The following is a 26,145-nucleotide window of genomic DNA, read 5'->3' on the forward strand; positions in this document are numbered from 1 at the left end:
TCACTAGCCACTAGACACATATTTATTTAAATTAAACTTTATTAAAATTTATTTATTTGTTTATTTATTTTTAAGATTTCATTTATTATTCAGAGAGAGCACCAGCAGGGGGAGTGGCGGCTGGAGGGAGAAACAGACTCCCTGCTGAGCAAGGACTGTCCCCCGCCCCCCACCACCCCATGTGGGACTTGATCCCAGGACCCTGGGATCATGACCTGAGCTGAAGGCAGACACTTAGCTAACTGAACCACCCAAGCATCCTGAAATTAAAATTAATTAAAATTTAATAAAATGTTTAAAAATTCCACTTCTCTACAGCACTAGCTGTATTTGAAGTGCTCAGGAGCCACGTGTGGCTGGAGCTACAGTATAGGGGCAGGGCAGATCTAGAACATTTCCGCCGCCACAGCGTGTTGTAATGGATGGACAGGGCTGATTGGGAGAGGCAGACTGTGAGACCAGATGGTCTGAAGAAATCTGTTTCCTGGTGGAGGGCTGAGGTCCCCTTGGAAGGAAGGAGAGGAGAAGGGACAGGAGGAGGGAGGAGAAGAGGCAGAACAGAGGACGCAAGAGAAAGAGGCCGGAGAGAGGAGAGAGAACAGAGGAGGAGGGGGAGGCTGGCATGAGAGAGGAGGGGCCAGAAGGGAAGGGAAATCCTGTGACTGTCCCTGTGGCTGAGGTCCGGCTAACTGTCCTAGTCCAGGGGGACTGACACACACCTCCCCCTGCCCTACTCCAGAAGGGCCAGAGGACAGAGTCATAGGCCCCACACCCAGGGGCCACAGACATGGCATCTGATAGCTCTCCAGACCTAAACAGCCCAACCTGTCCCCAAACTGATGAGTCCTTGTGCCCAGGACTCTCTCCGTGCCCCAGGGTGGCTTCTGCATCCCGTGCAGAAAACAGACTGGCAGAGAGAAGCCCCTGCCCGGGCGCTGGGAAGACCACCCCAAGGCCTTTTCATGGTTCACCGCAGCAGAATGTCTCTTGGAGAAAAGAAGGAAGGAAGGTGAACCTAGTGAAATAAAAATGCTTCTCTTGCCAGACTGAGGGCATTTTTCAAACCAGGAGACAACACCTTCGACCAGGATTCAATTCTGTAGATAATCCGATTTGTCACTCTCTCCGGCATCCTTCTAAGCAAACATCTGAGAGACCATAGTGAGCCCGGCAAAGAGCATCGTGTCTGAAATAAATACCTGGGTTCGCTTCCCGTTCTGCCACCTAATGACCAGGACAAGTGGCTGAGCTCCACTAGACTCGGTTTCCTGCTGAGCCATTGGGATGGGTGTGGAGCCCATGGACAAGGCAGGCACTCATGTGTCAGTCCCTCCCCTCCTACCCCAGGTACTTTGCACATCTTCCCCTTGCCACCACAGCAGGAGAGGTTGTAGAGGACAAGATCCCCTGGCGGAGCTCGTGGCCAGGGAAGAGGCAGCAGCTGCAGGCCTCGGCTGAAGAGGGCACCACCACAGAGCCAAGCACGGTGTAAGGGAGGAAGCACTGGGGGAAATGCCTTTGAGGAAGGCTTCACAGAGGAAGAGAAGGGTGAACTGGGCTGGAACGAGACAGAGAATCCAAGGAGGAGAAACGTCTGAGACAGAAACCACATGAGCCACACTCCTAAGGAACCTCAACTCTCCCTGAGGAGAGGCCCCAGCCTCAGCTGGGAGAAGCCTCTAGCCACAGAGCCCAGGCCTTCCCCACGTCACCTGGCCACCCCCATCCTCCCCGCCTGCAATCCCTCTCCATGGCACCTGGGGTCCTGAAGCCAGGAGGGGGCTAGTGCAAGTGGCCGGTCCCTGTCTGAACAGCTTTCCGCCCGCAGGCCCGGGTGTGATTCAGGAGAGATCTGGGGAGATCTAGACTGGTCTTTCAGCCAAATTGAAGCACATCTGGGGCCACCGGAGAAATTCCAGCGACGGGGAAAGAAATTATCTCTTCTCCTCACAACTGATGTCCTTAACACAGCCCCCTTTGTTGTGAGGTGTAGGCAAAAGAACAGTGGACTATGAGTCAGGAGTCTTGGAGCACAGGCCAGGACACCTGGACTCCTTTCCCAGCTCTGCTGCTGGCTGTAATCCCGGGCAAGTCACTTAACCTCTCATAGGCTTGCGTTCCCCACCTGCAAATTGGGGGTGATCATCTTGGCCCCTTCTGCCTCCTTGTAAAAGAGGATGAGATGATACAGGGGAGCAGAAGATTCTGAAATGCCTCAGGATGGGAGAGTGCCTGACACAGGGCCAGGATGGCCCTGTTACTCTAACAACCAGAGACACCACCTCTGAGTGACTCACAGCTGTTCGCTCCCCCACTCTCCCAGACCGAGCACTTGAGACCTGGGCCTCTGTATGTTCCTTCTCTACCACAGTGCCCCTAGCTGAGAGGCCAAGTGGGACCTGGGAGCGGTGCTTTTTCTGCCCAACCTTGGAAAGGACCGATTGTCTCCCAGGGAAGGGAACATGAACGTGGGATCCTGGCAAGGGGCACAGGAACCTACATTCTTGGGATCCTCTGCCCTCCACTGACCCCAATTATCTACAGATGCCCTGGAGGCAGGGCTGGGCCAGCTCCCAGATGGGAACACTGAGGCTGCAGGCTGACTCACTCATGAGTGTCTTGCCACAGGCAGACCGTGTCACGGTGGCCTGTGGCTTCTGTGCAGGCTCAAGAAAACCATGGTGTGAGGGGCACCTGGGTGGCTCAGTGGGTTAAAGCCTCTGCCTTCGGCTCAGGTCATGGTCCTGGTGTCCTGGGATCGAGCCCCACATCGGGCTCTGTACGCTGTAGGGAGCCTGCTTCCACCTCTCTCTATCTGTCTGCTTCTCTGCCTACTTGTGATCTCTGTCTGTCAAATAAATAAATAATAAAAAAAAAAAAGAAAAGAAAAGAAAACCATGGTGTGAGATAGTCCCATAGCTCTGGGGAAAGCAAATCGGGCTTTCCCATCCTCACCCACCCGACCTCCCTCCTATGCCACCCATTACCAGGCCCCCCCTGAGGCCCACCCTCCCCTGGGAGGCGGGGAGGGGAGGCTTATCCCTGGCAAGCTGACCGAATTATTTATTTCCACTTGCCCATTCCATCCCAAGCAATGTCATGTACCCCCGTCCAATTTCTACAGTCAAATGTGGGAGACCTGGGGGACTCGGAACAACTTGAGTGTCTCACGGAGCTGATCCTGGGAACACAGGGGCAAGTGTCTCTTTAAAAATACTCCCTGCATAGCAGGTCACACTGGCCTGCAGCCACATCACCCCGGGCTGTGATCTCACCAAGCTCCAGGAAGCCAAACAGGGTCAGGCTTGGCTAGTCCCGGAGCAGACCTCCCAAGCAAAACACAGGTGTTGCTGGTGATTCAGCAGGCCAAGCCCCTCCCTCCACGAGTCTCGCTCTTCTCAGGTGTTGGATGATGCTGGGAGCTCCTATCAGTACCGGGGCAGGAGGGGGCGTGGCGCCGGCACCCAGCTCTCAATGCTCAGTGCTCTTTCTCTGCGCCACGTGTTACAAGTGTCAACACGGCTCTGAAGAATCAGGGCGTACATGCTTCCTCCCTCACCAACCCCTGCCTACTTCCTAAGGTTGGTCGGCCGTCGACCTAAATTCCCGCAGCTGTTTCAAACAGATAAGGGATGGAGGAGGGGAAGGCAGCCTCTGAAGGGCCTCAGGCTCAGGAACCAACAAGACCCCATTCCCAAACAGCTGGGGTCTGTGGCTACCACCAGGCCCTGGGCCTCAGCCCTCAGGATGGTCCCTTCTGGTTTGGGAATGGGTGAGGATGAAAGGGGTCCGTGAAATGAGGGCGGTCATTAGTCTGCTTTATGAGTACATAGTATTCATTACACCCCAACCCCGTCATTAGAGGCCGTGGCAGGAGAGAGCTCGGGGCCCCTTCTTTATTGCAGTAAAAACTGAGGGGTTTCTCCCCCAAAGGGAGCTCTGCTTCTGCTTCCCAGCAAGGGCTCCCACCCAGGAGAAGGTCAGGAGCCTCCATGATGCCAGGCCCGACTCCATCCCTGTCCTGCTCCTCCATCCCTTCAGGGAAGGGTCCAGCAACTCAAGGAGGTGACAGGGGCCTGGGGATGAGGAGGGCTGGAAATCGGCTGTTCCAACCCAGTGCAGTTCTCCCTCCCCTCTACCCATCAAGCACCACTATTAGGGGGACAATCTATCTGCTTCTTCCACGAAGCCTTCCCTGCTCTAAGTCCTCTTCTTAGCATGCATCCCATCTGTAATTACTCGCTTCATTCCGCCTTCCTGCCAGACTGTAAATCACCCGCACACCCGCACTGCATTTGGCACCTAGCAGGACCTCAATAAATGTAGGCTGCATGGACATCAGCCAGGAGCCCGCGCGGGTGACCTAGCAGAGAAGGAGGCATTCTCCACAGGCGCATCCTTCTCTCTCTCTGCCTTTTCCCACAGTGAGAATGATCTGGGAACCCGCTGCTTTCTTAAGGCCGCAGTCAGCAAGTAACTAAAAAAACCATTATCTAGACAGTACCCCCACTTACCTCCTAAATGTAACCCTTTTCCCCAAATCCCACCGAGCACCCACTCACATCTTTCCTTGCTATCTGCCCCCTTCGTCCAGGGGAGCACCCAGGGAGAGAGTCCAGAGGGGCCGAGCCCTCTCCTGTGGGCCAGCCCTTCGTGCATGACAGCCCCGCAGGCTGGGGGCTGGTGCTGGCGAGGGCTGGGGGCTTGCCCTCTTCCCCATTAGGGCTGGGAGCGCAGCGGTAATAGGTTGGAGCCCACCCTGCTGGCGTGGGCCGTGGAGGCGGAATGGAGCGTGGCCAGACCCCACAGAGAGGAGGCAGATTAATCAGCTGTCATTTGCGTTCATTAAAGACCCCTTGCTCTGCGCCGCAGCCGCAGATGCCGGAGCGATTGACTGCTCACAACAAGAAGTTCTGGGGACAAGTTTGTTTCAGCTCCCTGTGGCATGGCCTGGGGACAGTTCCGGCAGCCTAGAAGCCCGGATTCCATGGGTAGAAGGCCTCTGAGGTCCAGCTACACGGGTGGGAGATTGGAAGGAGACACTCAGCCCCCGATCGGGAAGCTTGGGGAGTCAGCAGCTGGGGAGGCCCCTTGACCCTCTTTGGGATTCTTCCCTGCTGTCACCCTGTCCCCTTTCCTCCCATCTCCTTATGGCCCTGGGCGCTGTCACCTGGAACTGCTGGGCCCTCCTTGGAGTTGTGCAAAGGCTCATTTCAACATACTTGGAGACTGATGATGATGCCCATGGGGCGGGAGGCCAAGCACGGGACCTGCCCCAAGCCTGGCTTGACACCCATCTTCCCACCCGCCTGTGAGGCTCAGCCCAGAGGCCCTCCATACGTGAGCTCCACTAAAGGGGCAGTATGGGGAGCCCGAGGTCGCGGACCCTGCGAGAAAGGGGCCCGCAGACTCCCTTCCACCCCCTGAGGTTATGTCCATCCCCACACATTCCAGAGTCGGACCAACTGGGAGGTCACGGTGTTTACTGAGCTCAGTCTCGGTTGTTTTTTCATTGTAATTGCCAAGCTCCCCAGATTGGCATTTGCCTGCCGGGCTCTGTAAAAGGTGACACAAGAGAATGAGAGCCAGCCCTGGGCCTGGCAGGCCCCCCGTGGGCCCCATGTGCTGTCCCCTTGGCCCAGATGAACAAGCCTGGCCTGCGTCAGGCAGGCAGGGGCACAAAAGCCCACCGCGGGGCCCAGGCATGGCTGAGGAGTGAGAGGGCAGACTGTCAGCTCACCAGTGATGACAGCTTTACCTGGTCATCTCTGTGGGGAAGGAGCTGACGGAGACCCTTAATACCAGGCCTCCTGCTAGGACCAGGACCCTAGAGCAGACCCTGACCCCCAGACCTGTGCAGCCTCACACAGCACCCTCCTCTGGTCTACAGGCTACAAGGAAGAGCAAGGCTCTTGTCTCTTTTATTTCTCCCTCTACCCCCACGGAGGTCCCTGAAAACCTGGGGAATAAAGGTTCCCTGAACAGGGTCAGGAGTGAGGAGCATGATCAGGGGAAGGGGGCCCCCATGGGCTTGTCAACAACCCCCCCCCGACAGTACCCATCAGACTATCCCCAGGTGTGGCCACACAGGTCCCCCACCAGTGAAAGGGCCTGCCCTGCCCAACACCAGAAACCCAAAGGCTCCGAACAGCAAGAGACACTGAGAGTCACTGATCTGGGGCTGCTTCTGCAGCTCCAGGCCGGTTTACAGGGGAGGAGATGTGCCTGATGCCTCCCAGTCCCAGCTGAGCCCCTGTCTCTCCGGTGCACCCAATCTCCTCTGACCGCCCAGGAGCCTGACGGGTCCAAAGAATCTGACTTGAGAGCTGGGGCCACTTCAGGGCCAATTAGTCGTGCCCGGAAAGGGGGATTGCAAGGGCTCCAAAACCTGAGAGAGACCTGTGAGAGACCGGACCTTGGACCACTGCTGCACCCACAGGTCTGAGGCAACGTCCCCCGCCCAGTTCAGCGAGCCCAGGGAAAGTGGCCTGGCGGGTCTGAGAGCAGGACTCTGGGGTAGGGCTTCTCAAACGAATCAGAATCACCGCAGGTTCTTGTTAAAAGGAAGATTCTGATTCCCAGCTCTGGGGTGGAGCCGGAGATTCTGCATTTCTGACAAGCTCCCAGGTGACGGTGATGGTGACGGGTGACCGCTGCTGCTGTTTCAGTAGCCAGGGGCTAGGGGACCGGGGCCACGTTCACCATCAGCGCCTGTGAAAAGAACAAGATGAGATTTGAATGAGATTTAACCGTTTCTACCTATTGCCACATTTCCTCATGAGGACATGGTTTCCCAGAACCGCCCAGATCTCACCAGCATCTTTTCTTCTTTCATCTCAAAATCCTGATCCCCAAGCTTTCTTCCAGGAAGTCCATCTGTCTATCCACTGCTCCCTTCCTTCCTTCCTTCCCTCCTTTCTTCTTTCTTACAAGGTAGCCCCAGGACTGAGCTCTCTGGTAAGGAACAGAGAAGCCCAAAAGCACAGGCTGTGTTTCATCTTCCCACTAAAGCTGAAGCCTGAAGTAGGGCAGAGGAGGAAGAGAAAGCGGAGAACAGAGCTCAAGAGCCTGACTCCCACCACTGCTACCCGCGTTTCCCCAGGAGGCTGGAGGGCTCACAATGGCTGGGCAGGCCCCCACCACCACCCCCACACCCGACCCCATGCTCCCAAGTCCCCAGCCTTGTGGCCTGCTTCTCTAGAACTACCAGCATGTCTTAGGTGGCACGTGGGGAGAACAGCAAGGCCCAGAGGCTGCTGGCTGGTGCCTGGTTGACAGTTGAGAACAGGACAGGACAGGATCCGGGTGGTGAGAAACCTCTTAAGCAGAAAGAGGGGAGATGGAGGGACTAGTAGAACCAGAAGCAGGTGAAGAGGCTGAGCCAGGCACTATGAACAGCGTCCCAGCCGTTGGTGAAGGTGGTTTCCACTCCACAGAACCTGGGGGAGGGGGGTGTCATGAAGCTCTCACAGCCACTCCGGAGAGGTCCAGACGCCAGTGCCACCAATGGTCCACAAGCCCTGGGGTACCCTCCCTAGGCCAGGAGGGCGCTAGGGGGCTGCTGGGCCCCCTTGGTCCAGCTGAAGCTGGGAAGCAGAGGTCTGGCCCGCCACCCACCCCCAAGCTTTTTGGCCCTCCCCAGTGCCTCCTGTCCCCCTCCTGGGGTTGCAGCCACCCAGCCAGAAAGACTGGCTGCTGGAGATGAGAGATGGGAGCCGTAGATAAACACCAGTCCTAAGGAGGTAGCCTTGCAGCTCCCTCCCTCTGGAGGCTGCAGTTTCCCAAGCCCTGTTTGTTTGGGGGATTAACTGCGGTCATTTCCCAATTCTGCCTCTGTGCTGCATGGAGAGGGGAGCAGGCCAACCCCAGCTCCGCACTCCTGGGGCAGGGGGAGGGGCAGGGCTGGTGCCCCCACCCGGTTGATCACCTCTCCCGCCAGGGCTCCCCTTCCCTCCCCCATCCCCACCCCAGGGGCTCTCACGAGGGAGCAGAACAGCTCAGTTCTTACTCACAAACAACAGTCCTAATCAGTCATCTCTTTGTCCTGGACTCCTGCCAGGGGCCTGGAGATTCCCACACCCCCTGGTCCTAATCCCGAAGTCCAAGTTAGCTTCCTCCTAACCCCCCCCAATTCCCCGCTGCCCCTTCCCAATGCCCCATCACCCTGGTCTTCCTAGTGTGCTCAGCCCCTGACACACCCACCAGCACAGGGTGACCTGGGGGAGGGAGTGTGTGTGAGCATGTGTTTGTGAGTGTGTGTGTGTGTGTGTGTGTGTGTGCTTTGTGAATATGTATGTGTGACCATGTACAACTGCATATAATGTGAGTACGTGTGTGTGCATGAGTGTGCATCTGTATAATTGTGAGTATTGTGTGCGAATATGCGAGTATATTGGTGTGTATGCATGTATATGTATATGTGAGGATGTATTGTATGAGCATATCATGTTATGTGAGGATGTATTGTATGAGCATATCATGTTGGTGTGTGAGTGTGCATGTGTGAGATGCGTGTATGCGTACAAGCACGTTGTATATATGAGTGTGAACATACACATATGTGAGTGCGTGACTTAAGTGCACTTAAGACTGAGCTTAAGTGCACAAGTGCAGAGAGCTGTGTATCAGCATGCATGCTGAGCGTGTGAGCGTGTGTGTTCATGTGTGTGTGGCCGTGGACACGTGTACGTGCATGTGCATGTGTGGGGGTGCATATGCATAAGTAAGCGTGACAGCTGTGTGTGTGCGTAAGCATGTTGTGTTTATATGCGAGCATGTGTGTGGCTGTGAACATGTATGTGTGTGAGGGTGTGTGTGGGCACGTGCACTTAAGTGTGTGAGTGTGGGGGCTGTGTGTGAACACGTTGAGTATGCATGTGAGTGATGTGTGTGCACAAATGGGCGGCCATGAGTGTGCGAACGTGGGTGAGGGTGTGTGAATGAGTGTGACTTGCTGTCCTTCCCTTCTCCAACTTTTGCCATGCCACCCCTGGACTCCCCCAGACCCTGCCTGCGAATAACCTGTAGGCATTCTCTTCACTTCTCTTCTTCCCCTCCTGCTCCCAGGCTTCTGGGCCTCTGTCTCACCCCTCTGCCACTCCCCTTCCCCTCCACCAGTTTTGGAAAAGTCTTGCCCACTGTTTTGTTTCCCTTGCTGGTTTCTAGCCTGGTTTCCACCTGACAGCAGAGCCCTGGCATCCTCCCCCCTCCCCCACCCAGGATCCTCAGTCTCCCCATCGGAGCTGGGACCCCTGTCCGAGCCTCCCCATAGGGGGCTGGGAACCCCCATCGGAGCCACTCCTCCCCGACAGCTCTCTCTCCTGTACGTGGCTTTCTCTGTCTGTGAGTGTGTATGTCGCTGTGGGTTGGGGAAGAGACAGGAGCAGGGAGTGAGAGAAGGAAGGAGGCTGGGCTCAGATGGTGTCATTAAGAGATATTAATGCCCCTCATCAAGGCATATTAATAAACATTATGTACCATGCGCTTGGCACACCCCGGGTGAGTGCAGACCCAGCAGGAGGGGCCCACGTTCACAGCTGAGTAACCTCTAAGCCCATGGCACCACCATTAGCCTCATGAGCTTGACCTGCCAGGAGACTCATGGGGACTGCCACGGCAAGAGGGGGCAGGCGGGACGGGTTCCCTGTCTCCTCCCCACCCCACCGCCACCACACCCTTCCCCCCACTGCGCAGCCCCAGGGAAGGGAAACCACAATGACCCTTGCACCAGGACAGCACTGTGGGACTTGAGAATATTCCTAATTTCATCTTTACAACAGCCCCACGGGGAAACCAGGCAGACATCAGTCCCATTTCCACTTCACAGGTACAGAAGCAGAGACTCTGAGAAAGTTAAGTGTCTTGCTCACAGTCATGCAGCTGACTGGTAATGACATTGGACTGAAGCCCAGTTTGCCCTTTTGGACGGCTGTGTGAACAGCTCAGTCACTAATACAGCAGGGCTGCTTTTCACTGGACGGCACTGCTTCCCCGGTTCCGCAGCCGCCAAAAATCAGACCATGAAGGCACAACTCCTTCAGTAGGGCAGGCGGCTTCTGTCCACCCAGGGGGGGAAGGGGGGGCGGTCTCCTGAGGGTCCTGCTCCTTATCAGGAAATGCCCGGGAAGGCGGGGACCAGAGGGAGCCAACTTGTATAAAGATGCTGGCGAAATGCCTGGGCCTTGCCAGCACCGGGCAAGAGGTGTTTCCCTTTCTTTATGTGGTGACCATGACCACATAAATATTAAATTATTGGCTCCTAAGAAAGTTTGAGCAGGCAGAAGGCCAAAGGGCCTGTGCGTTTTATTTGTTTTTCAGCATTTACAGTCTGGCGCTGTAGCAGGGCGCGAAATGGGTTATTCACCGAGTCAACTGCAGTGGTGTTTAAAATTACATAAGGTAGTCTCCGTGTGTGTGTTTAAGAAGATAAGAACCATTGTTGAATAAGATCAGTAGCCAAAATAGTTAAGATGAAAGGAGCTGGGGAGAACTACAAGGATAAGAGTGACGAGATCCGGGAAGCGCACTTACAGAGAACAGCCAATTTGCCCCGCAATTCCAGATAACTGAGGCGCTCCGCAGACCTGCGGTTGATGCTGAATGCCTCCGCTTTTGGTCCATTATCTAGAAATGGCATTCTTAGTCCCAAGTCACATTAAGGCATGATAATTATATTTAGCTGTTAACTCATGATACTTGCTCTCCAACTATCTTAATATATGTGTCTATTTCTAAGTGGACTGGGTTCAGTAAGACCGCACTTTGTGTCCTTTATTCTGTTTTCTTTCCCACTCCCACTCTGTCACCCTGCCCTGGAGATGCAGCCAGAGGGTGCATGACCTGTGACAGGCAAGTGTCAAAGAGCAATGTCTCCTCCTTCTCCTGAAGTCCAGACCAGTCTGTGAGCTTCAGAGATGGAAAGCAACTCGGGGCGAGTTTCCCCGAACAGGGTGTCAGACAGGAGTTCACCTAATGCAGGCCCCAGAGGGGACTGGGGCTCAGAGCTGGCACCTGTGTGACAAGCCATTTTGGGACCCAGATGCAAAGAATGGAGCCGTGGTGTTCTCAGAGGACTCATCTCTACACAGAATGATCTAGAGGTTTCTTTTTCTTTCTGGTTGGGGTGTGTGTGTGTGTGTGTGTGTGTGTGGTTTTTTCCCCTGTGTTTTCAACCTTTTCTACAATGAGCATACAGTACTTTAATGATCTGAAACAAAGTTATCATATCAGGTGCGTGACTCCTTCTCACCGCGGACTCACCGACCTCAGTGGCCGTGGCCAGCCCTCCTTTCCCTGGCCTCAGGGCAAAAAAAGCAGGCCACAGGATTAATTGATCACAGCCTCTCCCTTGAAGCAGGCACCGGTCTCCAGGGCTGGGCCCTCTCCAAGCCGGTGTTTGGCGGCCTGGCAGCCGTAGCCCCTGGAGACCTCAGAGCCTGGGAGCTGTCAGTGCGTTCCACTTACTTACCCCTTCTTAATTGCAGAATACACAGATTGCTCGGGAGCACTTCTGCAATCTTGTGCCTTTTCCTGGATCCCTTGCCACTTGGTAGCCAGCAGTCCCCTGTGCAAAACAGCAAGGAGCCTTCTCATTTGATACCAATATCGGAGAGCCTGGAATTCTGCTTCTGTGTTCCCTACTTTTCCCTCCCGCCTCCCCCCACCCAGTGCTGTTTCATTCATGTCTCCCTTCACTGTCCCTTATCCCCACAACATCTTTCAAGTCCAGGACTCTTCTGACAGTTCCTCCACCCCCCTTGCCCCCGCTACCCCGGAGATCAAGAAGTGAATCTTCCCCACTCGGGCCGAGGCTGGCAGTCAGGCAGGGGAAGTGATTGAATCCTCCTGTCTAAGATGGGAAGAAGTGGGTGAAGAGATTAAATCATCTCCCGCAGACTCTAGGAAATGTGCTGCTGACCCTCTACTCCAGGGGTCAGCGAGCCCGAGCACCTGGGGCCTTCGAAAACGCCCAGGTGGGCGGACAGTTACCTGTAGGTAATTGAAGGGGAATGAGGACACCAGGCTGGCCGTCTCTGTTGGGCCCAGCGCTGAGCCAGGCCCTTTCCCATCCACCAGATCTCACAACCTAAATCTGGCCCCCCTGTCGCAGGTAGGCTTGACCTAAGGCTTCTCCAGGCTGGGGAAGGGGAGCCCCGGGACCTGTGATTCTCGAGAAGCTGATGCCATGCACAAGAAACAAAGGATAGAAGTGTCTTTCATCTAACTGGCTTGTCTGTTTGCGCTACTCCAAAAGCTTAATGTATCAGGGACCTCTGGGACCCGGCCTGGGAGGGCGGAAGGATCGGGGTCCAGACAGTGGTGGTGTGTCCCATCAGAAGAGAATGGGACAGAAAGCCAGGAGGAGGGGCTTCTTCTAGTCTTGGCCTCAAGGCCAGCTACCTGTGACACATTGAACAAAGCCTTCATTCCTCTCTCCACTCCTTCCACAGATGTGTGTTAGACCCGTAGTGTTTTAGCTTGGGTTGCCCCAAAGCAGAGCTCGAGACAAGGAGTCTCATACAAGTAATGAATTTTCAAAGGGACGTGAGGAAGCCCCAATAAGGGACCGGGTGAGAAGGGAAAAAGGAGGGCGCTCAGTTGAGGCTCATGGGCAAACAAGTTCTACTCTGGGTGGCCAGAGCCGGTACGAAATCGCAGCCCCATCACTTCCCCAAGAGGGGAGGAGCTGCAGTACTTATGCACCATTTCCCATCAGCCCTTGGTTAGGAGCTGTTGCCAGGGGACGTTAACACCCTAGCACGTCTGCCCTATTGTGCAGGTGGTGAAGCAGGCCCTGGAGGCCAGAGGAGGCCCTGGGACCAGGTGAAGCAGATTGGAAGGAGAGCTGGAGATCAGCAAGGTGGCAAGGGCTGGGGAGTGAGCCTGGGCACTGACAACGTCCATGGCTCTGTGCCAAGCATCTTAAGGGCTACAGAGATGGGCAGGATGTTATCCCTGCCCTTGAGAGACTAAGCTCCTCTGGGTTTCCTTCCACTGAATTGGGAGACTGAGCTCTGCCCTTCCCCAGCAAGGGCTGCCGTGAGATGGATGCATCGGTTAGAGCCCTGGAGAAGAAGAACTGAAAGCTCATTGCCAATGTCCAATAACAGTAGTGGGGAGCAGACCCCAGCTTCCAGCACTGTGCTCTCTACTTGATCGGAGCAAGTCTGGTGGGGCAGTCTGTATCTACCCTGGGCCAAGACTGGAGTGGCCATGACTCTCGGTCGAGTTTCAACTCCTCCTAAGCATCTGACGTGCCAGGTCCAAACTAAGTTGACAGAGAAGCCGTGAGCTCTGACGTCGGAGGGGTGGAAAGGAAATCTCACATCTGTAAACCCGGAAATTCCTCTGAACTATCCATAGAGCCAAGCTTCTTCTCTGCAATTAGAATAATGTGTGACTCTTTCTATGCCAGTCGTGCGCATCTCTGCCATGCACACACACACACACACGTGTGCGCACACACACCGGGGACCAACTTCTAAGAAAAAGAAGAGACTTTTTTTTTAATATCCTGAGTGTTTAAGGGTCCTACTGAACAACCTTTCAGCCCTTCCTTTCTTCCCCTTAACAGAGGATGCTGATTAGGAAAAGAGTTGCCTCCCCAAGGTCATCTAGTCTTGGACACTTAGAAGGACCCTGGACATCCTCCCAAGCACACTGCCCTCATACCTCAGGGGTTCCTGTCCCGCTATCCTCAAAAAGCCACCCTGGTCTTTTCTGTGTTCCTGAGGATCAGAAACCCGACAATTTCTACACTGTTTATAATTTCTATAATTATTTCCTTTTTTTAACCTTAGCATTTAGACAAGCTCCTTTTGAAAATGTCAATCTATCTTAGCGTATAGTAAGGGAAAGGAGGTTTTGTCTGGGCTGGGCCCGTCTTAAAGAGGAAAAGTGTACCTGGAGGAGGGGGGAAGGCCAGAGAGGAAGCCAAGGTTGGGGGAGCTCTCAGCAGCCCCTCTCCCGCTGCATGCCCTCTTTCCAAAACTCTTGTCTGCTCAGACTGCTCTGTCCCTCAAATGCTGGGTTCATTGCCCACCTTCAAGACCCTTTCCTCAGTCCTGTCTTCCTAGGAAGTGCTCAGAATCAGAGATTCCCCCCCACTCCACTAGAATGTTCCGGAATCTCATCCATCCCCAGAAATTTCCGGGTTCCTAAGGTCATCTCAGGCTAAATGAGGTACTCCGATCCGTGAAGACTCTTCGGGAGAGCTCAGGATTTCATATGGGGGGGGGGGGCGGGGGGCAGGGAACCATGTAGCCATTTCCACTGTGGCCCCAGGCCTCTAGGTAATATCTATGTATTTTAATAACAGTCTTCCTAAAGCCGTGCTGCTTGGAGAAGTGATGGGATTGTTGTAGAAAAAAAGCATAAGATGGCACTATGGGTCAAAAGCCATGAGATCCTGAGCTAGTGGGTCTCAAAGGTCAAAGGATCTAGGCTTCTTCCTCCTGGAATATTCTGGGATTCTCCCACTCACTACTCTGTGGCTCTGGACAAGCAGTTTGAGCCCCTTGGAGAGTCAATTTTCTTACCTTTTGAGTTTGGTTTCCTAAGACCCTATCACATATTGATCGTGTGGTAGAAATTTTAGCACCCCCCCCCCCCCCCCGAACAGACCAATGAGGGAAGGTTTGTGGCCAAAGGGAGTTTAGCCAATCTTCAACCCAGCTTGAATAAATACCAGCCACACTGACCACAGATTCTTCGGGGAAGGCCCCTCTGCAGCCTGGTCCTTCCTTGGAGACTTCCTTCCCTGCTCATCCTTCCAAGGACCAGCACCTGTCCATAGGACAAGCTCCAGAGACCTAAGAACTCAAGCCATCAATGATCTCTGCTCCCGGCTCCCCCAGCAGCTGCCTCAGCCGAGCTCAAGGGCAGCTCCACCAGGGAAGGCGAGCAGGAAGGGCCGCTGGCTTTACTCACTGAATCCACGTCTGTCTTTGCCAAGCTGGCCCCAGTAGATGAGAAAAGACTCCCCGGAGTGAAAAGGAGGAGAATGAGAGCCTTTCCACCCTGATCAAGGCTACGATCAGACTTTCCACCCCGTTCTGCACAAACTCACTGACCTTACGGGCCCAGCAACCACCCCCAGCCCGCCCTCCCAGCCCTCCCTGCACTCACTCAGAGGAGAGAGGCCTGTTTATCACTCTGGGTGGGACCCAAGCTGTGGGGAATTGAAAAGAAAGAGCCAGCTTAGGTTGCTATTGTTTTGTTTAAACAAACCGCTGGCTGGGCTGACTTGGAGACAAGTGAGGGGGAGGCTGGGAGCTCGCAGCAGGCTGGGCTGGGCCGCCCTGGGGCTTAGCCCCCATCTCTCTCAGTCATGCTAGAGCCACCAGAGAGCCAGACAGCTATTTTGGGAGAGGGGCTGCTAGGGCTTGGGCCCTCACATTGTCTCCTGAGAGAGACAGGTATCAAGGAAAGGGGCCCCTGTTCCCCGACCCCTTTCCCCTACCCTGGTGACCCCTGGCTTCTCAACCCGCAGGTCACAGCGGGGGGCCCCATGCCACAGGTAAGACAGGGCCTGATACTGGGTTGGGGGGTGGGGGAACCCTGCTGAAAGCGGGCCAAGGCCGAGCTGGCATGCTGGATGTTCCTGAGCAGAGAAGACGGCATGAGGGGGCTGGCGGGGTGCCAGGGGACAGAGCTCTCGAATGCTCCGGCTGAGGACAACCAAGTGGGAAGGGTGCCCAAGGTGGAGGGGCCCATTCTGCAGTCTCAGTCTCCCCCACCCCCCCAACACTCTCTCCCAACCAGAGGTAACATAGACAGGGATGAGCCTTGGGGAGGGGATGTTCTGGCCAAGGAGGCCCAAAATAAGAACAGTTGGCAGGCTACAGCCCAAAGTGGAAAAGATGGGGGGAGGGTACTTCAAGAAGAGGGGTAGGTGGGGCTTTAATTCTGTAGAAGGTAAACCGCACTAGGAGCTGGGTCACCCAGCTGACTCTGAGAGCCTCTGCAGAGAAATGAGAGGGAATCTCACAGGTCCCCCTCCCAAAGCCTTATCCCAGGACCTCTGCCAGGGGAAGGAGCCAAGGCTGGACCAGGAGGGCTCGGTGGAAAGATGGCCAGGGCACAGTTAGGTGTTGGCAGAAGCAATGAAGAGCCGTGCTAATCACCATCATTAAGGCCATAAAACCCCACACCTAGGGGCCCCCGAGCTGTGGCACAGACCCAGGGGCCCGGCTCCAGTACCTTTCATCTGAGCATCTCCCGGTCCTGCACAAACAATAATTAGCACCCGCCCCCGGGATCGCCTCATTATCCCACAGACGCAGAGCAGAGGGGAGGAGGAAGGGGAAGGAAGAAGAGGGAAACTGAGGCCAAACAATCTGCCCAGGGGTTGTGGGCTGAGTCCAATCAAGGCTGGGGAAGAAACTGCCTCAGAATCAGCAGTCCAGCCTCCTTCTGCCATCCCTGCCCTTCTGGTTCCTCAGGCAGCCACTGGCCTAATGTGCTGAAGGCCCCAAAGAGAGCCTAGCAAGGCTGTGAGCATTGTCAGCCCCTGCGTTTGAGCTCACCAGACCCCATAGGCAGAGACTGTGTCCCGTGCCCAGTCTGGGGACGCAGATGATGGGAGTGGAGCCGTCCTTCCAGTGAGCAGAGAAGGAGTGGAGCTCGCCCTCTCCAGGGGACAGGGGGGTCCATCTTTCACCCCAGGCCACCCTCAGCAATGCCTGTGTCTGTCCTCTCTCCCTGGACCCCCTAAGGCACCATTCTAAGCCCCAGAGCCCGTTCTGGAATGTGTCCCAGGAGCAGTCATACCCGTGCCTACTCTTCTATCTTACTCCCTCAGGGAGAGAAAGAAGTCCGCAAAACCCGCTTGGACTGAGGTGTGGCCGTGTGGCCTTCTGCTGCCCCAGGAGTAACCCACACCTGTCTCTGATTGCAGGGCGTTGATATAAAGAAAGGGAAGGTCCAGGGCCAGGAGTTGTCACGTGAGTACGACCCTCCCCCACCCCTTGCCCCAGCTGGGGCAACGACATGACCACAAGAACCATAACAATGCAACTTAATGTTGAGACCTGGTGGTGTGAAAGTGCCCACCGACCCAGGAGTTGACTCTTCCTCGCTCCTTGAGTTCATTGAATGGCCTCTAAAGGCTGCTGTCTTCATTTGAAAGAGAATGAAAGGCAGGCATGACCCCACTGTCCCTCAGCTCACAAGGATTAAGGGGTGAGGCCAGCATTAAATGCAGGGGTCTGCTCTCCTGGAGGGACTGGAGTCCTTCCCTTCCCTGGGCCTGCCTCCCTGTGTTCCCTTGTACCCAGTGCCATGATGTGCTTGCATGGGACCCCATAGACCTCCCTTTTCTCTGATGCCCTCCCCTTCCCACCCCTTCTCCACTCCCCCCAGCTCCATTCCTCCCCTCCCCCTTGCTCCCCGCCGCAAGAGCAGGCCTTCCACTCAACTTGAAGGGAAAGCTGAGGTGCAGACCCGGGCCTCCGAGGAGGGCTGAGCAAAAAGACAAATGAGCCCCATAGTTCCATGACCCAAGGTGGGGTCAGACATCGGACAGGCCTGGACTCAGATCCCAGCTTCACCCATCCTGTCGGCCTGACTTCACCTCTCAGAACCTCATTTCCTCATCCAGAAAATGGGGATAACATTGCATCCGACCAGGTTGTGGTGAGGATTAAGGCGATGTCACCAGGGAAAGCGCGGAGCCAGGGCCCAGCCCCAAGAAGTAGGATGCATGTGTGTACCCCTTCCCCTCCTCCTCAGCACCCCTCATCTCTACTTTCGGAGGGCAGATTCTTTAGGAAAGCCCTAGTGAAGGCAGCTGGGTCTTCCTCACTCCTGGGGATAAATTCCCAAGCTGAACAGAGCCGGAGGGTTCCAACCGCAGCCTTCTGCGCACACGATCACAGGCACCATTCTCTTTGGCAGTGTAGACGCCAAGTCATACAAACTCACACGACTCCCGGCACACGCTGTGCAGTGCTCACTCTGAGCACACACACACACACTCACACACACACGGATATCAGGTCTGCAATCACAAAGGCGGGAGAGATGAACGGTCAGGAATTTCCCCCCGGTTGTGAGCATGGGGGGGGCCCCGGTGGCCAGAAGTGCACCCTGAGGAACCCTTCCAGCAGCTCCGAAGAGAAGAGTGAAGAGCAAGTGACCCTTGTCTGATGACCCAGAGAGGGTGGGCGCCCTAGAGTACCAGCGTTCCCTCCCACCAGCACCCTCACCGAAAACACTCCAACCCCACCCACCCCCAGGAAGATTCCAGGCTCTTCAGAAGGGGAGAGGAGGAGAGCAAAGGAGGCAGAGGCCCACAGTTTGGAAGCAGGCCCAACTGGAACCAACCGCAAAAGTCTGGCCCACAAAACCCCTGCATAGACTTAGCGAAAGAGGGAGAGATGTCCCCACCCCGGCTCCCCCCTACCCCAGGAAAAGATCTGGCTCCTGCATCGAGGGCAAGAGGGAGACAGGCCTTCTCCTCCGGAAGAGCCTGAGTGGGCTCCCAGTGCCCCGAGCACCCAGATCCTACACTTCCATGATCAAACCTTTGAACCGAGTCCCACCCACCCCCGTAACCACTTCCAGATCCTCCGGATCCAGCCAAGAAATTGGCTTCTTTGGGAATTGAGTTCATAAGGAAATGCTGAAAAAATAAATAAAAATCCACTGCCAAACACTCTCACAGAGGAAGATGAGTTTCCCTTGAGGCAGGAAATCCATCAGGATAGACCAAAGCAGCAAAGGGATAGCACCAAAGCCCGCTGCCCGAGAGAGGCCCGGGGAGTCCCACCGGCCCCCAAGACCCCCAAGCAGCCCACACCTCCTCTTCCCCGGTCTGCGCAAACTAAGGCGCTTCCTAAAGGCAGCTTCGAAGCTGAGACCCTGCCAAAGAAAAACCCTAATGGTTTGCCATGGGTAAGCCCCCAGCTGGGACCCCCCGGGGTCGGGGGAAGGGCGAGGGACCATGAAAGGCACAAGGAATTCTCTTTTCCTCTGGCCCAGGGCAGCCAGGAGGTTGTGGGTACTGTGGGTTGGGGGCCCATGTGCTGTCCTTCTCTGCCCCCCGCAGCCTACCAGCCTCCGTCCCCACCAGCACAAAGTGGCTTTCACCGCTACCAGTTCTTCGTCTATCTTCAGGAGAGACAGAACATCTCTCTCCATTCCAAAGAAAACAAAACTCGAGGTAAGGCTTTCCCATCTGCCAAAGCCAGTGTGACTTCTGGGGTGGAAGTGGATGCTTGTGCGTTCATGGCGAAGCGGGGACCTTGACCCACCCCCCACCCGTGAGCCTTGGGGGCTGGAGTCAGGGGGGGTGGCCTTCCTTGGCAGTGGACTGGAATGAGTGTCCTAAGGGAGATGTTGGCATCAGATATAGTCTCCCCCCGAGAAGTGAGTCCCGCAGACCAAGATGGCGGCTTCCACTGGGTGGATGGGTCTGGGAGGCCAGGTCCCAAAGGGAGTACCTGGAGCCAGGGAGAGAAGCATTTCCCCAACTCAGCCTCGAATGGCATGTGCAGGCAGCTACCCCACAGCACCCCTGCAGGTAATTGTACCCTATAATTGAGTCCAATCTGGGCAAGAGGGCCCTGGAATGCCACCCTGCCAGTCTGCCTTCATTGGTCGTTAATTGCTCTGTCTGCCCTGCACCGAGTGGCGGGGCCAAAACTTCCCTGGCCATGCCCCTTCCACTAGCTTCTCTGAGCAGCCCTTCTGGCATCCTGGAGAGGATCCACTCCCTGGAGCTTCCTAATGGCTAACTGACAGTGGCCTTGCTCCCACTCCCACCAGAGCTGGGGAGCGGGAAGAGACCCGGGGACATCAGGCTGCCGCAGTGCCTCAGGCGACTCACATGCTCCTGTGTGAGCCATGCCCCCTCTCTGAGCCTTGGCTTTCTCTCCAGAAAAATGGGAAATTAAGTAATCCCTGTGTACTCTAGCATCTCCCCCATTTGGGGGAAGGGAAGAGAACGTGGAATGTACACATGCCATCTGGAGGGTGCAGAGAGCACATCCCCCAGGCCGGCCGGAGGATGAGTGGGTGGGTGGGTGTCATCAGCCATTTGCTCTCACCTAGTGACCCTGACCAACTTCCACCCACTGGGAAGCGGGGGAAGGTATTGTTACAAGCCCATTGCCTGAGGCCCCAGAGGAGAGGAACAAGGAGCCCAAGCCGGCAAAGGCACTGACTGAGCAAAGGAGGCCTTCAGGTGTGCCGAGTGGAAGCCACCAATCACAGAAGGCTCTGGGTTGCCCTGAAAGTCGAGGTGGTGCAACCTTTCCACTGGTGAACCCTCCCCAGGTGCCCTCAGCACCTTGCTAATCTGTAAATCTGTTTAAACCACTTTCCCAAGACACATTTTCAAATCTGGATGCGAGGAGAGAAGGAAGAGAAAAGTGTATCTTGCCCAGGCCAAGACGAATTTCTCCGGTTCCCTAGATCCTTCTCACCTCAGACTTCACGAACCCTCTTCCACCAGTCCAGGCACTGCGCTTTCTGGGGGCTGGGAACTAGCACCTCAGCCCACCACGTTCCCCCACAAAGTCAGGCAGTGCCTCTAAGTCCCACGTTAGAATCATAGTCACAGAGCCCACACCCGGGGTGGGGAGGGGGCAGGGATCATGCTCAGACTGTCCCCTGAAAGAGCCTCCCGCGGGATCGAGTAACTTGTGAGGGGTGGGGTGGCCAGGAAAGGAAAGAGCAGTGGATGAAGCCAGGAAGAGCATAAAGGGGGCGAAGGAAGAAGGGAGGTGCCTGGGGCAAAGATGCTTGCCCCTGCCTTGGTTGCAGTCCTTGCATTCGATCCTCGCCTGTCCTCCAGAAAACACAGTGGCTTGTGCGCCCACCAGTGATGCTGGCAGCCGGTGAGGAAGCTCGAAACCTATCCAGCCTGACACCCATTATTAGTCCCTTTGAATCTGCCCAAGCCACAGTTTGTAATGCACCCCCCAACACACACACACACACACACACACACCCCTCATCTATGTGAAAACTTAGGAACCAGACTTGCATCTGGGCAGGGACCCTTGACTTCCATGCCATTTTGCTTGCTACCAGAAACAGAGGTGGGAGAATTAGCCTCACAGATGAGCTCTCCAGCCAGGCCAGGGGACCGGTCCCACTCTATGACATCTTCTGGTGCCTGGCACTCTTAGCTAGGGGTTTAGAAGAGAGCACAATCCCACAGCACAGGGAATGTTACCTGCCCTCAGGGGGCTTACAGTCTACTTTGAAAACACTTAAATAACAATGCAAAGCAGCTTATAATTAAGCACTTAATTGTGTGTTTAGGGCTGTAAGGACAACTGACGACCAGTAGGATTTAGGGATTGTCTATAAGGTTCTACGATTCCCTTCCCTCCAAGAAGACACACCCTCTTTAGCAGGGAAGATTGCAAAGGTATTTTACTGCAGGGTAAGGAAATCTGTTCCAGTCTCCAGCTAGTGATTTGATGTTTGGGCAAATCAGCTTCCCTCTCTGAGCCTTGGTTTCCCCATCTAGAAAATGAAGGGTTGGATCTAGATGATCTACAGGTCTGTATGGCCTGAGGCTACGTGGAAGAGGCACCGCCTGGGCTGGGCCTGGGCAGAGGAGGACATTCGAATTCTTGAGTGAAAGAGAGAGGAACCTCTGGGTTGGAGAAACCACAGATGCAAAGATTATTTTGTTTAAAAAGTGAGAAGGAGCACCCCTTGTGAGGAGCAGTGAGGCCATGAAAGGGGGGGGGGGGAAGGTCATGGAAGGTTCATGAAAGCCCAGCAGAGGCACAACCTTGGCGGGTGCCGTGAAGCACCGTTAGCCGCTGCCCGTGGGAGAGGCAACACAAAAGCCACTCTTGTGCGATGACTAAGCTGGAGCGGTGGGCAGGACCGAGAGGAGCCAGAGCCCAGCAGGCAGCCAGGGGCCTGGAGATGTGTGCCCGAATGAAGCCGGAGGGCCATAGCAAAAGCAGGAGCTGCCCTTGCCCATCGTTAGAACCCCTGGCGCTCTCTGAAGCGCCCACACCGTGCTTGGGGACCCATGGAGCCCTAGGCTGGCCCAGCCCTCGGAAGGCCAGGACCTGGAGCCAAGGAATACGGGCCCGAGGCCTTACGGTTGTCTAGTTTTCGTTCCATGGGAAGGTATCCTTGGAGAAGCAGAGGTGTCCCTAGAGTAAGCGTGGTCTAACCAGCCCCCTGTGTTTCCTGAATGCACAGGCAGGAACGGACTCCAGAAACTGGAGGGGAAGTCACCATGCGAGAGCCAGGTAGAGAGGCATCCGTGAAGGATAGTTGACGGGAGCCCTTCCTGTTGGGTCCTTGCCTCCCTAGGACTTAGGTGTGAATGACAATTTAGGATGAGAAGCAAGGGTGACATTATTCTAGTAGAACTTTTATGACCTTGGGGGCTGGGGAACATTGCTCCGTGCCAGGGACTGAAAGCCTCTCCAGGGACTCCCTTTATTCTCTGACCTCAAGACAACATGGGAGGGTCGGCAGATGGGAGATTTTGACCTATCCATTGTGTGACCTTAGACCAGCCACCTCACATCTCTGGGCCTTGATTTCTACATCATCAAGATAAGGGGTCGGACTAGTTGGTCTACCACGGAATGACCCTTAACCGGTTTGCTCCCAGCTTACCGAGCCGCCCCCAACTTTGAGTCCTGTGAGACGAGTGCAGGCAGCAAGTGATCAGACTTGACCAGCCCAGCCGGCTCCACGCACGTCTGGGTGGAGGCGTTCTGTCAGACACCAGGCTGCCAGGACCACAGGGAGGGCCCTAGAAGGGGCTTTGGAGCCCCCTTGCTTCTCGTTTATGAAATCCTCCCTTCCCCACTCCTCTTGCCTTTATACTAAGGCTGAAAGTGCCGGAACTGGTGTCCTCTGATCAGAGCTGGCCCAGTTTCACTGACATTTGTCCCCAAGGCTACACCTTACCTTCCCAAATGAGAGCCTGCCACACATTGGACATGCCCCTCCAGGCCCCCAGCTTTAATACCATCCCCCCACACGCCCACCTTTTATGCCCAAGGCCCAGAATCTGGCCTCTGGGCTTATCTGTAATTGATGATGGCTTGTCCCTGAGTCTTCTTGGATTTGGCATCTAGACTTCTACACTGTAGAGGAACCAACCAGATGACCTGAGGGGACGTGTCTGAAAAGGGCCCACACACACAGGGCTGGCTCCTGCCTCATCCTGTGGGCCCTTCTGGACACCCACGAACTCCCACCGACCTCGTTCATGGCACCACCCCCCCCACACTCCCCGCGCAACTGGTGTGCCTCTGCCTGCTGACCTAGGCAGACCCTTTCTCCCCTTCCCCAAATCGAGGGCTCTGGCCACCTGCAGAGCACCGGTCCTGCTGACAGCCCCGGGGGTGGGGGTGGGGGGGCTTTCCCACACTTGACCCCACCCCTGTCCCTCTTGACGGGCTCAGTGACACTTTGCTGTGCCTCTTTAGTCACCCACTTTCATCTCTTTGTATTACTCAGTCATTTTTCACTTGCATGGGTCCCACTTCCACCGTGAGACTCCATTCCTTGAGGGAGAAGCTCACCTCTGCTGTGGATTTCCTCTTTACCCCCATCCCTGTGCTCAGCCCACTGTGAGCTTTCAGTCAATGAGGATGTTTGTGTATGGGACACACCCACATACGCACATTCACAAGCCACACACACACACACACACACACAGCTGCACATTCTCACGCCCCCATATTCAGCTCATCATCAACTTCCTTTAACACCTGAAAAGACAGCCACCTCTGTGAGCGCCGCGCCCACAAATGACAATTTTGGCATCCACATCCTCCCTGTCCCAATGTCGAGCAGGTGGGCAGGACCACTTGTGCCCAGCCTCTCTGCCAGCCTGCCCTGCCCCTCCCTGGCCTAACCCAGCTGCTGGACCCTGTGGAGTGGGCAGGGCCATGGCCATTGCTCCCACTGGGGGAGTAAGGAGACTGAAGCCTGGAACAGTGATGTCTTGGCCGACCCAGGTTCCGCAGTTAAGAGCAAATTACCTTTCTTCTGACTTCTGGAACAAGGCTCTGTGCTCCTGGTGCCCACTTACCTACATTCCCTCTGCCCTCACCCAGACCATCTGACTTCTGGGCCCTGGTGTGGGGACAGAGAAGGAGCAAGTCCATCCTGAAGCCCTGGGTGTCCTTGGCTCACAGCAGCAGCCACCTGAGACAGAACCCCGAGGCCTCCCTGGATAAGGCTATAGCCCAGCCCTGTGTAGAGCCTAGAACTCCAGGGAGCTGTGGTCTGTGTCACACCACACCTCAGCCACCTGGCCCAAGGGTGTCACGAGCTGGCCTCACGGCCCCAAACTCCTCTCGAGAGTGAGCTGGGGAAATCCCCTCTCTGCCCCACAAGAGGACGTGCTGCAGCTTGTTCCAGAAGCCTCTCAGAGGTGGTGAGCCCAGGATGGTGCCACAGCGCCAGGGGAGCTAACGGGCCACACCAGCCTCCACCGCGCCCTTGCTGGGGCAGCCTGAGGTGTGCAGAGAGACCGACCAATCCTTGCAAAATGGGATGGGAGGGGCTGAGAAGGGTCCTTGGGTTCTGGACCAGGCAGCCATAACCCACTCCCCCAGCACCACAGACACCTGAATTGAACAGCTCCTGGGTAAGCCATCCCCCTTGCCCTCCCGCCACAGGGTCAGAGAGGAGAGACAAGCTAAGACTCTGCACACAATGGCGTTTAAAGGCTTGCTTGTGGCCTCTAGAGGCCTGGGGGACATCATGGGTGATTGAGACAATGGGGGTCGAGGGGAAAGGTTTGAAAGCACAGGCCAGGTCAGAAAGGCAGCAGAACTCCCAGCAGTATCAAAAGGAGGGGACACTGATGTGGAGGGACAGAGGCTGGGAGAAAATCCTGCTGGGCCTGGTGGCAGTGAGGGAAAAATACACAGTGGAGGCAAAGATGGAAGGAAAGGGGCCCCCGCCTGTAGACCAGCCCCAAACACACACACAGACACACACAAACACAGCCCACTGCAAAACAGCCCCTACCCCCTGCCATGACCTCCCAAGGCGGTTCACCTGGCCGGGCCCCAGAACGGCCCCTGGGCCCAGCCCCTGAGTCACTGTGTGGGCTTGTGTGAGGCAGCCCTCTTCTGCCTCCAAAGGGCCCCACCCACCTGGCAGAGCGGGAAGGACTGGGGGCCTGGCAGCAGACCAGATGGGGCCATCCTGGGCAACTCGCAGACAGGCACCCTGGCTAAGAACCACCTGGAAGCTCCCAGTCAAGCCAAGCATCAACTGTCCAAAGCAGTAGTGACCAGATCATCCTCCAGATTTCACCCAGAATGCCAGCCTGCCACCACCAGGAGATACTGGAACTGATGCCGGGAAGCTCACGTCCACAGCTCCAATCCTCCTCTCTTGTGCCCTCCCCCCCCCCCCCCTGCATCCCGGCCCCAGGAGAGAATGGAGGCATCCTGGGCAATCCATTCACTGGGTAATTAGGAATTGTTCTTCCATTCTCCAGTCCTGGGGAGGGCTCCAGAGTAGCCAGGTAATCCCTGCCCACCTCCAAGCCACTCCCCCACCCCCAGCATCCCCACCCTCTCACTTCCAAAGTCAGAGTGGTCCCCTCTGCCCCAAGCCTCTCAAGCCGGCAGGATCAGCCACTCAGCAAATATTCTCCAGGAGTAATTGGATGTGATGGAACGAGGGCTTTTCAGCTCTTGAGTGGAAGTCTCTGGATGTCATTTAATGGCACAAAAAATAAGAGGCCCAGGCCTCCCGCCTACCACCACCAGGACATCATTAATCTCAGTGGAAAGGCACGAGTGCTTCTATCACTGCAGACGGCCCTGCAAAGAGTCAGACAAATTACAGACCTGAGCCGGGCGCTCCTTGGGGCGGTTATGAGGCTGGCATTCAATTTTTGTTTTTTTCTTCAGGGCCACCGTCCCCTGACAAGAAGCCACGGTGCCCCTGGGGGTGGGGGGCGGGCAGGGAGACAGGGATGAGGACCCCGCCCCCTTGTCCTCCAGCCCACCTGAATGGAGGCCTCCCTCTCGGCCCCCAATTCCTGGGCTGAGAGGGAAACACTTGACCGCCCACTGAGGACTAAATGGCAAGTCAGGTGGGAACTGTTACTAGCCCAGTGTTCATTATCTTATATTATAAACCCACTGAGGGCAGGAGTAAGGCCGCAGGGCATGAAAACCC

The 26,145-nt window shown here is 55.8% G+C and overlaps 1 protein-coding gene across 1 annotated transcript in view; it reads left to right on the top strand.

Moving 5' to 3' along the window:
* LOC111156991 (phosphatidylethanolamine binding protein 4) overlaps positions 1–26,145 on the top strand; it is a 208,142-nt gene that overhangs the window by 178,742 nt on the left and 3,255 nt on the right. The window contains exons 5-6 of the mRNA XM_022518188.1: positions 16,898–16,943; positions 19,049–19,162. Of these exons, the coding sequence (XP_022373896.1) occupies positions 16,898–16,943; positions 19,049–19,162 (160 nt within the window). The remainder of the gene's footprint in view (positions 1–16,897; positions 16,944–19,048; positions 19,163–26,145) is intronic.

This window comes from Enhydra lutris, unplaced genomic scaffold (assembly GCF_002288905.1).
Source record: "Enhydra lutris kenyoni isolate GAN:26980312 unplaced genomic scaffold, ASM228890v2 scaffoldscaffold3, whole genome shotgun sequence".
Classification (NCBI taxonomy): domain Eukaryota; kingdom Metazoa; phylum Chordata; class Mammalia; order Carnivora; family Mustelidae; genus Enhydra; species Enhydra lutris.